This window comes from Haematobia irritans, chromosome 4 (assembly GCF_050003625.1).
Source record: "Haematobia irritans isolate KBUSLIRL chromosome 4, ASM5000362v1, whole genome shotgun sequence".
NCBI classification, from domain to species: Eukaryota; Metazoa; Arthropoda; class Insecta; order Diptera; family Muscidae; genus Haematobia; species Haematobia irritans.
The window spans coordinates 75,293,224-75,309,808 of NC_134400.1; the positions used below are offsets into that span (position 1 = coordinate 75,293,224).

At 39.6% G+C, this 16,585-nt stretch overlaps 1 protein-coding gene across 1 annotated transcript in view; it reads left to right on the forward strand.

The window, feature by feature from the left end:
- Positions 1 to 5,003: 5,003 nt before the first annotated feature.
- The window catches only part of LOC142235590 (uncharacterized), a 109,836-nt gene continuing 98,254 nt past the window's right edge, over positions 5,004 to 16,585 (forward strand). The window contains exons 1-2 of the mRNA XM_075306849.1: positions 5,004 to 5,071; positions 5,258 to 5,444. Of these exons, the coding sequence (XP_075162964.1) occupies positions 5,004 to 5,071; positions 5,258 to 5,444 (255 nt within the window). The remainder of the gene's footprint in view (positions 5,072 to 5,257; positions 5,445 to 16,585) is intronic.

Sequence of the window (16,585 nt, forward strand, 5' to 3'; positions counted from 1 at the left end):
ATCGGACGAAAGATATATATGGGAGCTATATCTAAATCTGAACCGATTTCAATAAAATTTGGCACACTAGACTATGCTACTAATTGTACTCCTAGTGCAAAATTTCAACCAAATTGGGGTAAAACTCTGGCTTCTAGGGCCGTATAAGTGCATATCGGACGAAAGATATATATGGAAGCTATATCTAAATCTGAACCGATTTTGTCGATACTTTGAAATTTTCTTAATTCTATTATATTAGGAACTCGTGCCAAATTTCATTACTCTCGTACAACTCCTTCTATTTTTGGCCGTCGAATGTATGGGAAGGACACACTGTGCGGTCTGGCGACGGTATGATGCTGTGGTGTTGGGCCGACGGTGTTCGTATGCGTAGATGATGACGGTGTCGGGCCGGTGATGTTCGTATACGGTGATGACAATGGTGTGAGGACGATGCCGTTCGTGTGCGGGGATGGCGATGGGATTGTGTCGGGGGGTCAAGCAACTCGTACTTTAATTCGTTGATTTTAGCCATTGTTAAAACACTCTTGTGCGCTGGTGCGTTGTCTTGATGAAAAATTATTTTCATAAGCCAGGACGTTTTTCTTGAATTTGTACATTTAATTGACCCAAAAGGTTGCAATAGTACTCTGAATTTGTTTTACCCTTTTGCAGATAGTCAATCAATAAAATACATTTGAAGTCCCAAAAACCCGTTGCCATAACCTTACCAGCCGATTGAATTGTTTTTGCCTTCTTTGGGGCACTTCTTCCATCTTCAGTCCATTGTTTGGATTGTTCTTTTGTCTCTGGAGTATAGTGGTGGATCCATGTCTCATCAACATTTATGAAACGACGCTTAAAATCCATTTTATTTCGCTCAAAACGATCCAAACAAGCTTGAGAAATGTTCATTCTTATGCGTTTTTGATCGACTGTTAACAAATGCACCCATTTTGCAGAAAGCTTTTTCATCTGTAGTTCTTCATGCAAAATTAAATGGACTCGATAATTTGAGATGCCCATGATATTAGCAATTTCACGCACTTTTATTCGTCGATCATTTAATACCATATCATGCACTTTGGCTACAATTTCACAATCTTCAATGCTTGTACGACCACGTTTAAATTCAGCAACCCAATTTTTTTCAACTAACACATTCACCATATCATTATGAATTTCTTGCCCCGATAAACGACGGATGCGTCGTTTTTGAACACCTGTTTTTATATGAAGGAGTTGCCAGATCGAAACAAAATTTAACATGTGTTCATAAAAGAGATGGAAGTTTCCAAAACACTTAACTTTTTTCTGTTTATACCGCGCCTTTTGTGCTAGGCCAAGAAGTTTCGGAACTGCCCTCGTATTACGAATTTCACGTGTGTTGGAAAATTAAACAACCATGCAGCGAAATTCAAAGTCATCCACTGGGTTGCTAACTTTAGAACCCAGTGGACGGGTATCGACTGAAGTTATAAATTTGGGCAGTGACCAAGAGTCAGGCCCAATTAGTCGACCTGTAGACGAGTCGACAGGTGGCGACACTTTGGCAAGTCGAACCTTTTCTAAGGTAACGACATCAAAAGGAGGTAATCCCTCACGAAAGAGATTCAAAGAATGCAGAAATAGTTTGTTTATCCTAAAGAAATTAGGATCTGTCGGCTAAGCAAAGCGATTCCTTAAAATGGGCTCAAGGAATTCTTGAAGCTGGCAAAAGGGAGCGATCTCTCTAAAGGGGATCAAAGATCGTTTTCCTCAGTTGCCAAAGACAGCCTTGTGATAGCTATCATTAATAAAGGAGCATTGGACGGTATGGTTCCAAAGCAAAAATGGGGGGAAATTGAGAACGCGATGTCTACTCAGAGGTGCGAAAAAATTTTCCCGGACCAAGTCCTCGACGGGAAGATGCTGGATGGTATCAAGTACGATATAAGTTAATAGAATTTGAAGACCAAAGGTCTATGGATTGCTTTAAAGCTGATTTGATGCTAAATGGTGAAGTTTGGGAAGGAGCCGCTTTGGAGTTAGTCGAAGAAAAGACATACCGGCTAAACCTAGAGCACATGCATGGTTACCTGCAAATCCTCCTGATCCTGAGTCAATACTAATCAGACTAAAGGAATGTAACCTAGATCTTCCAACCGCCGATTGGAAGGTTGGTCGTTTGGATGAGGTGGATGGACCAAGGCCTTCAACATCTCACTGGGAGCTGCATGCCCTAGAGGGAAGCCAAGGGGGATAAATCGATCACCATGGTGGCCTACGGAGTTAAGTAATATGAGGAAATCCTGCAAGAAGCTCTTTAACAAAGCAAAGTCCTCCAGAGCTCCTGAGGATTGGGACGCTTACAAGAAGAATCTGAGAGGATACAAGCGAGAACTGCGAAAGCCTCTCACTCGAAGGATTTCCGACCAATCGGCTTATCCTCATTCCTACTTAAGACTATGGAGAGGATGATAGACATTTATCTTAGAACTAGCGTCGATTCAAGTTTGCTCTCGAAACGACAGCATGCATACTCCAAGGGCAGGTCTACTGAGACCGCTTTGCATGAACTAGTCAGCTTTATTGAAAGCTCACTATCTTTGAATGATTACAAAATCGTGGCGTTTCTAGACATCGAAGGGGCATTCAATAACGTCCATCCGAGCCCTATATTAAATGGACTGGCAACTCTGAATGTTGATCCAGGTATACTTAGGCTGCTAGATGAACTGCTAATGAGGAGACGTATTTCGACCACACTAGGTATGTGGACAGAGGCACTCTCCAAAGAGGAGTTCTATCACCTCTTCATTGGAATGTTGCTATAAACAACCTTCTGGTTTCCCTAGAAAAAGAAAGGATAAAAGTGGTGGCAGACGAAGACGATGTGGCTCTAGCAGTCAGAGGAAAATTCCTATCCACAATCAGAGATGGTATACAAAGAGCCCTCCGGATGGCTGAGAAATGGGCGAAAGAGAATGGTCTTGGAGTAAATCCTGCAAAGACAGAATTAGTCATGTACTGCAAAGATCGCAAAACTCCCGTGGTTAAGCCCATATCCTTAGGGGGTATTGAAATTCCCTTTAGTGAGTGTGCGAAATACCTTGGCGTTATTGTGGACAGGAAGCTGAACTTTAAGCTTAATATTGAAGAAAGAGCGATAAAAACCACGGTAGCTTTGTACTCGTGCAAAAAGGCAATAGGAAAAAAGTGGGGACTAAAACCGAAAATTGTGCATGGGCTATACACGGCAGTGGTTAGGATAGGTTAGGTTAGGTGGCAGCCCGATGTATCAGGCTCACTTAGACTATTCAGTCCATTGTGATACCACATTGGCGATCTTCTCTCTTATCACTGAGTGCTGCCCGATTCCATGTTAAGCGCAATGACAATGGACCTCCTTTTTATAGCCGAGTCCGAACGACGTTCCACATTGCAGTGAAACCACTTAGAGATGCTTTGAAACCCTCAGAAATGTTACCAGCATTACTGAGGTGGGATAATCCACCGCTGAAAAAATTGTTGGCAGTGGTTAGACCTATAATGCTATATGGTGTTGTAGTCTGGCCGGCACTTCAGCAACCGACGGGTTAGATAAAGTTCAGCGTATGGCGTGCTTGTGTATCTCAGGCGCATTCAGTGAGACAGGAACAGATTCCCTTAATGTCATGCTGCATCTATTGCCTTTAGACATTTTAGCCAAACAGTCAGCTGCAACAACGGCTGTGCGGTTGCGCGAGCTATCTCTTATAGCTCTCATATAGCTTTAGATTACCTGCTGAACTGGAAAACGTTAACCTAAGCAGTCTGTTAATGTTTTTGGAACAATCTGGTTGGTTCAACAAAGAAAAATAATCAAGAAGGTTCAGTGGTTAAAACTAGAAGTGCCCATATGTAATAGGTACTTTTAGTTAAATGTGGTATCACAATGGACTGAATAGTCTAAGTGAACCCGAAACTTAATCGGGCTGCCACTTTAACCTAACCTAACCTAACATGGGCCGATGGTGCTCGTATACGAGGATGACGATGGTAGTGGGCCGTTGGTCTTCGTGTCGGTTTCTGTAACGAGAAGAGGGACAGGGAAAAGGATTCGGCTATACTAGCACTTGGATGATGCGAACGAATCGCGTAAGCGGACGAACCGTGTATGCAGCCGAACTGCTAAGTGAACGAATCGCGTAAGCGGACAAACCGTGTTAGGGGGGTGCTAGTATAGTCTTAGACAGGAAGGGGGATGGGAGAAGGTAGTGGGGAGTGCTGGTTAATTACAAGGTTTGGATGCGAACGAATCGCGTTAATTACAATCGTAATGCGACCGAATCGCATTAGGATGAATCGGTTGTTGCTATCGGATGTTCGGCTGCGGTCGTTGCCACTAGCTTTACTATTCGTCAAGCCTCGGTTGATTCATGTCATCGTCCCGACAGACCCACATTCTTAAGTCGGCAGTACTACCAACTAAATGGGAATTAGCAACGGATAAATAAAAAAACGTTGGGTGATGGAAGTAGCCTCCCTTCGATACCACTTGTACTTTATGCAAACAATGACAACTGTTGCAATGCGTACAGTAACGCAAAGCAAGCAAATGGGTACAGTGATCCGAAGGGGGAATTTTGGGAATTAAATCAAATGGGGTGCCGTGGTACGAAGGAAAATGTATTACTTAAAAAAAAAACAATATGTACGAGAAATTAGCTCGTTACATACGTAAAACGAAGCTAGCAAAAACGGAGTTCGCCGCTTTTGCTATTTATTAGTCTATTTATAGATTTTATTCTCTCTTATGAGTTAGTTTCGTATTCTCGGCCTTTTTCTACCTCTCTCTCACTCTGTTTATATTTGTGGTACATTAAAAATCTATATGACGCCGGGAGAAATCGAACTCAGACCTTTTGTTTTTTAATCCAACACACTATACCCTACTCCACGGCAGGGATCTATTCAATGATGTAATTTTGCAATATAAATGATGTTTTAAAAATCTTAAGAAAACAAGAGTATGTTTTATTGCCATCAAGTCAATTAATATGTTGCAATTAATTTCTGAAATGCGATTTGACATTACTTTAACTTCAGTTCCACAGAGTGGTTCAGGGTATGGAATTTGTTGGCAATTTTAGCTACCTTGGACTACTAATAAGAAGTCGATATCGAAATGATTTATATGCCGGTAAATGTAATTCAAATTAATAAATTTTAAATTGCTACTAATTTTAAGAAAAAATTAAGTTTCAAATGACAATTAATAATAAATATTAATTCCAGTTTAAATTTTTTTCAGGGACAAAGATTCTGCAGAAGCCATGTTCAACCAATACGGATTTACAGTTATTGATAACAGTCAAGAGTTAACAATAACCCAATTGAAGTGGGATACCGTATGCCCTCTATTTCTATCATGCATACCAGCTGACAGGAATGAGTTTGCAAAATCGAAACTTGTATTGGGAAATTACTTCATAATTCAGGTATACATATATAAATATTTACAACAACACTGAATTTGTGAATCTATTCAAGAGAACACGCAACATTAGCATTGCAAGTACGTTAACATGAAGCAAATAAATATATTAATAAAAATGAAGCAAAAAAAAATATGATAATAAAATATTATTATCACCACGAAAACAATTTTGTCCCAATTTAAAAAAGATAGTAACCAAAATGTAGGGAGCAACCGTGGTGCAATGGTTAGCATGCCCGCCTTGCATACACAAGGTCGTGGGTTCGATTCTTGCTTTGACCGAACACCAAAAAGTTTTTAAGCGGTGGATTATCCCACCTCAGTAATGCTGGTGACATTTATGAGGGTTTCAAAGCTTCTCTAAGTGGTTTCACTGCAATGTGGAACGCCGTTCGGACTCGGCTATAAAAAGGAGGTCCCTTGTCATTGAGCTTAACATGGAATCGGGCAGCACTCAGTGATAAGAGAGAAGTTCACCAATGTGGTATCACAATGCACTGAATAGTCTAAGCGAGCCTGATACATCGGGCTGCCACCTAACCTAACCAAAATGTAGAGATCTTATTTTTTAATTAAATTGACAACTATTTTGGTACGGTTGGAACGAACGAATTAAACGAATTGTTTAATTCGTTATAACTGTAGCAAAGATAATAAAAAAAACTGAAGATACAGTCAGCAAAAAAGTTGTATACCAATCAATTCGAACGAACGAATTAAACGAATTGTTTAATTCGTTATAACTGTAGCAAAGATAATAAAAAACTGAAGATACAGTCAGCAAAAAAGTTGTATACCAATCAATTCGAATAAATTGTGAAACAATATGAAAAATATGAATAAATATATACAGTTGAGGGCAAAACAGAGTGCATGTTGACCACTTAAGAGTATGCTTTATTTTCTTAATAAAAACCGTCTATTGAGTCCAATTGCTACAAAATTTATTTCATTTATATTTTATTTCCTGATGAACAAAACTGTACATTCAGATAAAATATATACCTATACTAATGCATTTATTGAAATAAGCTAAAAGTAAGTCTGAATCCAATTTTGCTCTTTATGCCTAATACATTAAAATCAAATGTCTGTATTTAGCCCATAGTCTTTATTTCTAATTATGGTTTTAACTCGACTTGACATACTTCTACTATGTTTTTGATTAACTAAATAATTGTGCAAACCTCCACAAACTCAAGCAGGGTTTGAGTCCATATATAATATTGTGATCTCATATGATCAAGGTATATGTATATCCGGGTCTCACTTGTCTGCTTTCTCTGTATGCGTGTGTATAAATTGTGTATCTTTGTCTTATATAATAATTCATTGATAAAGGAGTTCCATTGTTCTGGCGTCGAAATAAGTTGTGGCCAGGTTATGTTTATTTGATTAGTGAGTGCTTGTAATTCTTTTACCCAAAAAATATTCCTTTCGAGTAGAAGATTTGTTAATTGTTTCGGCAATCGATTTGAATTGTATTTAAACATAAGTTTTCTCATATATTGGGTATGTAATCTCAGGGTATATAAGCTTGTTTCCTCAACATTGGTCTCCACTGAAACAGCGTAATTTGGTGTGTGACTTGGCAGCCGTAATATTTTTTTGAGAAAGAATCTCTGAACAGTATTCACTTCTTCCGTAAATCCAATGTCCCAAACTTGTGCTGCTTACGATAGAATCGATCTGCAAACAGCATTGTATATATTCCATTTGGTGCTCAGGTTTATGTCTTTCTTACAGAGAAAATCTTTTCAAGTTGTGTTTATAGCATGTTTTGCTTGATTTTTTCTACATGTTTTCTAAAGTATATCCTTGAAGTTAATAATATTCCCAAATAGTTTAATTCATTGACTATATTAAATTGTGTTTCTTTATATGTCCACATTTCTTCCGTTCTTATAGATCCACCATTTCGAAAGATAACCACTTGTGATTTTTCCCTATTGACCTCCAAGCACCACATATAACAGTACTTCTCAAGTTTATTTATTATTCTCTGCAGTGTATCTATATCATCAGCCAAAATGACGATATCGTCTGCATATAGTAGAATTATGATATTCAACTGATCAATGTTTAGCCCGCCATCCAAATATTGGTACAAGTCATTTACATACAATGCGAATAACAAGGGGGATAATAAACATCATTGTTTGACTCCTGCATTCGTATCAAAGCATTCGGATATCTTCTCGCCATTCCATACCGCTGATGTTATACATTTGTATATATTATTTATCACATTCACGAACTTTGACAAAACACTTTCAGTGTACAGTTTATAAATAAGTGACGATCTCGCTATTTTATCAAATGCTGCCTTAAAGTCGACGAAAAAAGGTTAGATTTTCGTTTTTCGGCCAACCTCAGGTGCACGCTAGCTGCTAGGCTATATATATTATGTGTTGTGGAGTAATTTCTCCTCAATCCGGCCTGATATTCAACCAAAAAGTTATGTTTTTCCTCCCAGTTGAAAAGCCTTTCATTCATTATGACCATGATAGGGATATGCCTCCATGTGCCGTTAACACCTTAGTTGAGGAGTCATTGAAAACAAAGACAAAGCTCATTTTGGGATGCGATGCTAATGCACATCATAGTATCAGGGTTTAAGTGAACTAGTTTCTCAGATCATCGCTGCATCAGTTTCAAATTTGATGTTCATACCACCAAGACCATATTTCCGCCAAATGTTAGAAAGCTGATTGGAATAGGTATAGGGAATCGTTCAATATGATGATACCGGAAATACCAGAGACAAATATGAACACTGTTCAAAATATCGAACTCGCAGTGGAGCGGATTACTAAGACCTTCAACATTTCACTGAAAGCTGCATGCCCTAGAGGAAAGCCAAGGGGGGGAAATCGACCACGGAGTTAAGTAATATAAGGAAATCTTTGCAGGAAGCTCTTTAACAAAGTAAAGTCCACCAGTGCTCCTGAGGATTGGGATACATAAAAGAAGAATCTGAGAGGGTACAAGCGAGAACTGAGAAAGGCTCAACATAACTCTTGGAATGATTACTGCAGTAGTATTGCAAATACGTCCAAGGCTTCCAGACTACGGAAGGTACTAGCATCCACTAACTCCGCTCCAGGTTTCATTAAAACATCGGAGGGCAATTGGACAACGTCCAGTGAGGAGATGCTGGAGGTACTATTGGACACACATTTTCCTGGAAATCAGACGGGTGAACCATATTCTGGCGGTGCCACAGCGGCTCAGCGATCATTTCCTATCGAGGAAACTGTATCGAAATCTAGAACAAAATGGGCGTTAGACAGCTTTGGACCATTCAAGTCCCCCGGACCCTGGTTGTCGGCGATATATAAGGATGTGTCAACTTAGCATAAATTCCAGGAAAGTGGAGGGAAACAAAAGTCGTTTTCATACCGAAAGCGGGAAAAGCCTCTCACTCGAGTGCGAAGGATTTCCGACCAATCAGCTTATCCTCATTCCTACTCAAGACTCTGGAGAGGATGATCGATATTTGTCTTAAAACTAGCGTCGATTCAAGTTTGCTCTCGAAACGACAACATCATGCATACTTGAAGGGCAGGTCTACTGAGACCGCATTACATGAACTTGTCAGCTTTATTGAAAGCTCACAATCTGTCAATGAATACACAATCGTGGTGTTTCTAGACATCGAAGGGGCGTTCAATAAGTCCATGCGAGCTCGATATTAAATGGACTGACAACTCTGAATGTTGATCCAGGTATACTTAGGCTGTTAGACGAACTGCTAATGAGGAGACGTATTTCAGCCACACGAGGACAAGAAAACATACAAAGGTATGTGAACAGAGGCACTCCTCACCTCTTCTTTGGAATGTTGCTATAAACAACCTTCTGGTTTCTCTAGGGAAAGAAAAGATAAATGTGGTGGCTCTAGCAGTCAGGTGAAATTCCCATCCACAATCAGAGATGTTATACAAAGAAATCCTGCCAAGAAATTCCCTTTGGTGGGTGTGCAACATACCTAGGCGTTTGGACAGGAAGCTGAACTTTAAGCTTAATATTGAAGAAAGGGCGAGAAAAGCCACGGTAGCTTTGTACTCGTGCAAAAAGGCAATTGGGAAAAAATGGGGACTAAAACCGAAAATTGTGCATAGGCTATACACGGCAGTGGCTAGACCTATAATGCTATATGGTGTTGTAGTCTGGTGGCCGGCACTTCAGCAGCCGACAAGTTTAGACAAAGTTCAGCGTAGGTCGTGCTTATGTATCTCAGGCGCATTCGTAAGACAGGAACAAATTCCCTTAATGTCATGCTGCATTTATTGCCTTTGGACATTTTGGCCAAACAGTCAGGTGCAACAACGGTTGTGCGGTTGCGCGAGCTATCGCTGTGGTCGGAAAAAAGTACGGCCACAGTTCGCTCCTCAAAATAATGCCAGATGTGCTTAATGTAGTGGATTACACTTTGGCGAGACCACTTTTCGACTTCTTGAGCTATGCCGTTATTTTTAGTTTTTCTGACTTTTTCCACTAAACAAATTATACCTCGAACTGGGAATGTCCGATTTTATCGTTGTTTGTACTTGAATGCAAGGTATTGAGATGACAAACAAAAATGTATAATTAGATATGTGATAAGTTAAGTGGTTCAAAATATATCGATGAAAATAGGGCGAATTTTCAAAACCATCTTGTTTTACAATTTCATGAAAATGGAATAAAAACTACTGCCCTTGGAGTAAAATCGGGAGATAGGTCTATACGTGGGCTATACCAACACATGGGCTGATTCACCTCATTTCCGTTACATCTATTTGTGATCTTAAAATAATTCTAGATTTTAAATTTTAGCAAATCGGATAGAAAGTACGTTTTCTAGAAGCCCAAAAAATAAATATAAATATATAATACATGGACCGATAGACACCATTTTCGGCACTCCTATTTGTGGTCCTAAAATACCTCTAGATTTCTAATTTCACGGAAATCGGATACAAACTATGGTTCCTAGAAGCCCAAGAAGTAAAATTGGGAGATCGGTCCGTTTGGGGGCATTTTCAGCACACCTACTTTTGGTCCTAAAAACCTCTAGATTTCAATTTTCAGCCAAATCGGATAGAAAATGCAGTTTCTAGAAGCCCAAGAAGTAAAATCGGGAGATCGGTCTATATGAGGGTCTATACCAAACCGTCATCAATCAATCCCATTTTATCATTAAATAGACCGAAGTTTCACGATGATACCTCTACGGGAAGCATTTTTGGCCGCTAACTCCATATAGCATCGACCACTGTGCCATGGCAAAATATCCCAAATTGTAAGTTAGTCCATATAGAGTCTATGTTAAACAAAAGGGTAAACTAAATTTCAACACAAAGAGTTTAGTTGCGATTATACCATAAAGTAAGCAGTGAAACCGTTGTCACAAGTCCGAGATTTCCTAACCCGCGATAACCTAGTTGCCGCATCCATTTAATGCTTATCTAGAGCATGTAATTGTGGTGAAAACCATGTATTGTGTCTTTGTGAAAAGAATTTTCTATCCGAGAAATATGTATGCTGGCAATAAGCATTTAAATGATTCTCAAATACCGCAAACATGTTTTATCATTTAAATGAAAGAATTTGAGACCATTACATGGTCAGGAAAATCATGTACCTGACCACTCAATTTTTTTACTTTTTTGCAGGGAAAAAAGATTTTTTTATCGGCTACACGCAGAGAAGAAACTTGATTGTCACGATCACATTCGAATAGCAAAATAATAGGATAGGAGCTATTTTTGCAGCGACTATGTAACATTTTCACATGCAACCATGTTGCCTCAGTGAACATAGTTCTAAGAAAAATAAAATTGTCCTCATCTAAAATGTTATTATATTGATAAAAAGAATTTTGTTTGAATCAAAAGACAACGGTCACGATCTAAAATGTTATGGTATTCGTCAAAAATGGTTTTCTTACAGTTTCAAATTTTCAGTTTCAAATTTGATGTTCATACCACCAAGACCATATTTCCGCCAAATGTTAGAAAGCTGATTGGAATAGGTATAGGGGTTCGTTCAATCAGTTCAGTTCTTATTCAACCGTCGAACTGAACGGACGTGTTTTCTAATAGCGGAGTATTTCATCGTAATAAGTACTTATTACGAATTTCACGTGTGGTGGAAATAATAAACCACCATGCAGCGAAATTCAAAGTCATCCACTGGGTTGCTAACTTCAGGGCCCAGTGGACGGGTAACGACTGAAGTCATACATTTTATTCAACCTTCGAACGGAACGGACGTGTTTTTTAATAGCGGATAAAATCATCGTAATAAGTACCTACTATGAATTTCAAGTGTGGTGGGATATTAGGCCACCATGCAGAGAAATTCAAAGACATCCACTGGGTTGCTAACTTCAGGGCCCAGTGGACGGCTATCGACTGGAGTTATAAATTTGGGCAATGACCAAGAGTTAGGCCCAATTAGTCGACCTGTAGACGGGTCGACAGGTGGCGACAATTTGACAAGTCGAACCTTTTCCAAGGTAACGGCATCAAAAGGAGGTAATCCCTCACGAAAGAGATTCAAGGAACGCAGAAATGCTTTGTTTATCCTAAAGAAATTAGGATCAGTCGACCCAAGCACGTTGTCGGCTAAACAAAGCGATTCCTTAAAATGGGCTCAAGGAATTCTTGAGGCTGGAAAAAGGGAACGAGCACCGGATGAGCTGCCATCCTCCAAAAGGGATCAACGATCGTTTGCCTCAGTTGCTAAAGACAGCCTTGTGATGGCTATTATTAATAAAGGAGCATTGGACGGTATGATTCCAAGGCAAAAATGGGGGGAAATTGAGAACGCGATGTCTGGTGTCTACTCAGAGGTTCAAAAAAAGTTTCCCGGACCAAGTCCTCGACGGCAAGATGCTGGATAGTATCAAGGATGATATAAGTTAATAGCTTTTGCGGACCAGAGGTCTATGGATTGCTTTAAAGCTGCATTAATACTAATTGGTGAAGTTTGGGAAGGAGCCGCTTTGGAGTTAGTCGATAAAAAAGACATACCGGCTAAACCTAGAGCACATGCATGGATACCGGCAAACCCTCCTGATCCGGAGTCAATACTAGAGAGACTAAACGAATGTAACCCAGATCTTCCAACCGCCGATTGGAAGGTTGGTCGTTTGGAGGAGGTGGATGGACCAAGACGACATGCGGTGTTTATATTAAACATAGAGTCGCTGCCACATCTAGCCCAGACCCAAGGACGTGTAAGTTAAGGCTTTCATGATATACATATGAAGGTATACAAAAGCGATCAACCAAAGGATTCCGAAACGGACAAGCCGGTAGAGTCAGCAGTGAAAAAATCTCCTAGCGAAGCCGAAGGAAACATAAAACCTGCAGACTATGGCGAAAATCATATGCGGGAAGTTTCTACAGGCTCAAACCCCACCAAAGCTGAACCGCGGATTGTTGCGAGATTCACCGAGATCTGTGAAGAGGAAGCCCTTGATGATTCAATTGATGCGGCTGATGTGACGGTGGTTGAAAATTTGGATGGTTCTACGATTCCTCCAGATAAATCTTCACCATTGTAAGGCCGTTTGTGCTGCCTTAAAAGTTCTCCTGATGAAAGGAGACGTAGATATTGTTCTTATTCAAGAACCATACATATATAAGAACAACAAGAACTAAACTTGTTTCTGCTTCCTTCAGTGAGCAATGCAGACATCGTTGTAGCCAGCCTAGAGATATCCAAATGCAAATATTGGGTATCTTCGGTCTACATGGGACATGATAGGGAGATGCCACCCTGTGCCGTCAGGACCTTAGTTGAAGAGTCACTAAAAACAAAGACAAAACTCATTATGGGATGCGACGCAAATGCACATCATAGTATTTGGGGAAGTAGTGATACTAATGCAAGGGGAGAGTCGCTAATAGAGTTTATTTTGCGTACTAACCTGGTAGTTTGCAATAAGGCAGATGCACCAACCTTCGTCACCAGAAACAGGCAAGAGGTTTTGGACGTCACGTTGACCTCTCCGGAACTGAATGATAAGATATCTGAGTGGCAAGTTCAGAGGGAACATAGCTTCTCAGTAGAGGTGTGCACGTGACACGAAATTGTCGTGACTCACGAAAATTTTCGTGATTCGTGCGTGAGTAGTGAGTCACGCTCATGACAACAGCGTGAGTGTGCGTGAGCGTGATTAACAAACCAAAATGTCGTGCGTGAGCGTGAGTCACGAAAATAATATCTTCGTGAGTGTGCGTGAGTAACGAATTACACTCACGAAAATATTCCTGCTCACCAACATAAAACGCTTAAGAGTTAAATTCAATTACAATTTTAGTGACACCTGGGATGTTAAGAGTTTAATAACACACTCGATTTTAATAATGCTCATGTTTTCAGACACTTCGGTAAGGTAAATTAATCATAAAATTATTCGTGAGTCACGATATTTTTCGTGAGTCACGGTATTTTTCGTGAGTCACAATTTTTCGTGCGTGAGTGTGCATGAGTACAAATTTTCTTTTCGTGAGTGTGCGTGAGCGTGAGTCCTACCAAAAAATATCGTGCGTGATTGTGCGTGAGTATGATTTTTCAGTCGTGAGTGTGCGTGAGCGTGAGTAAACTATTACTCACGTGCGCACCTCTACTTCTCAGATCATCGCTACATCAGTTTCAGATTGGCTGTTCGCACTTCAAAGACCATATTTCCGCCAAATGTTTGGAAAGCTGATTGAAATAGGTATAGGGAATCGTTCTATTTGATGATACCGGAAATGCCAGAGACAAATATGAACACTGTTCAAATTATCGAACTCGCAGTGGAGCGGATTACTAAGGCCTTCAACATTTCACTGAAAGCTGCTTGCCCTAGAGGAAAGCCAAGGGGAAAAACTCGGCCGCCATGGTGGACTACGGAGTTAAGTAATATGAGGAAATCCTGCAGGAAGCTCTTTAACAAAGCAAAGTCCACAAGACCTCCGGAGGATTGGGACACTTACAAGATGAATCTGAGAGCATATAAACGAGAACTGAGAAGGTCTCAACAAAACTCTTGGGATGATTACTGTAGCAGTATTGAGAATACGTCAGAGTCTTCCAGACTACGGAAGGTACTAGCATCCACTAACACCGCTCCAGGTTTCATTAAAACACCGTAGGGAAATTGGACAACGTCCAGTGTGGAGACGACGGTTGAACCATGTTCTAGTGGTCAGACGGTTGAACCATGTTCTGGTGGTGTAACAAAGGCTCAGCGGTCATTACCTATCGAGGAAATTGTGTCGGAATCTAGAATAAAATGGGCTTTAAATAGCTTTGGACCATTCAAATCCCCCGGACCTGATGGAATTACTCCGGCGGAATTACAAGCAGTGGCTGAAAGAATTATCCCCTGGTTGACGGTGATATATAAACGATGTGTAAACTTAGCATATATTCCAGAAAAGTGGAGGGAAACAAAAGTCGTCTTCATACATAAAGCAGGAAAAGCCTCTCACTCCAGTGCGAAGGATTTCCGACCAATCAGCTTATCCTCATTCCTACTCAAGACCCTGGAGAGGATGATAGACATGTATCTTAGAACTAGCGCGGATTCGAGTTTGCTCTCGAAACGACAGCATGCATACTCGAAGGGCAGGTCTACTGAGACCGCATTGCATGAACTAGTCAGCTTTATTGAAAGCTCACTATCTGTCAAAGAATACACAATCGTGGCGTTTCTAGACATCGAAGGGGCGTTCAATAATGTCCATCCGAGCTCGATATTAAATGATAAATGGGCGAAAGATAATGGTCTTGGTGTAAATCCAGCAAAGACAGAACTAGTCATGTACTGCAAAGATCGCAAAACTCCCACGCTTAGGCCCATTTCCTTACGGGGTACTGAAATTCCCTTTGGTGCGTGTGCAAAATACCTTGGCGTTATTTTGGACAGGAAGCTGAATTTTAGGCTAAATATTGAAGAGAGGGCGAGAAAAGCCACGGTAGCTTTGTACTCGTGCAAAAAGGCAATAGGGAAAAAGTGGGGACTAAAACCAAAAATTGTGCATTGGATATACACGGCAGTAGTTAGACCTATAATGCTATATGGTGTTGTAGTCTGGTGGCCGGCACTTCAGAAACCGACTTGTTTAGATAAAGCACAGCGTATGGCGAGCTTATGTATCTCAGGCGCATTTAGTAAGACAGGAGCAGACTCCCTTAATGTCATGCTACATCTATTGCCTTTAGACATTTTGGCCAAACAGTCAGCTGCAACAACGGCTGTGCGGTTGCGCTAGCTATCGCTGTGGTTGGAAAAAATGTACGGTCATAGTTCGGTCCTCAAAGTAATGCCAGATGTGCCTAACGTACACACAAAAAAAAATTTTTTGATTTCAATCACGAAAATCGCGGATTCAATCATTTTTTTAATTGAAATGTCTTCAATCACGAAAATGATAGTATCAATCACCCATTTTGATTGAAAACCAACACGATTTTCAATTAAAAATTTAATTGACTTTTGTAACGGAATCAATTAATTGTGTGATTGAATCAATTAAAAACGTGATTGATTTTTAACATAAAATTCAATCACAGTTTTAATTGAATCAATTAAAATTTTAATTAATTTCGCGACAAAAATCAACCAACTATTTGATTCATTCAATTAAATAATTAATTGAAATTGGTTATAAATTTCGATCAAAAATTTTATATATTGCGACCCCAAAACCGTATTTAGTTTTATTTGAAATAAAAGAAAATATGTGTTTCTTATAATATTTAATATTTTATTATTTTTTTAATTATGCAATAGACAAATAAATTTGGTTCTTTTCATTTGTGTTTTGTTCTAACATAACTTACAAATACAATTACTATCAATAACAACTATAGGGTGAAAAAATTATATAAATCATTACCTTCCTTATAATAATAACCATGTTAGCATGTTCCTTCTAATATGTAGATGCGCCTAGATTTCCAATAAATCAGCAGACTGTAAGCTAAATTAGTTTTTCTGAAAGTAAACAAAATAATTCGAATTTAATTTTGTTCAATTAAAAGTTAATTTTGTTAAATATTACCTGCATAGAATATCAAGTTCAATTCTTAGTTCCAGGTTGCAGATTTATAATCTTCTTTTGCAGTTGTAGTCTTTTAGCATAAAAAGGTGTA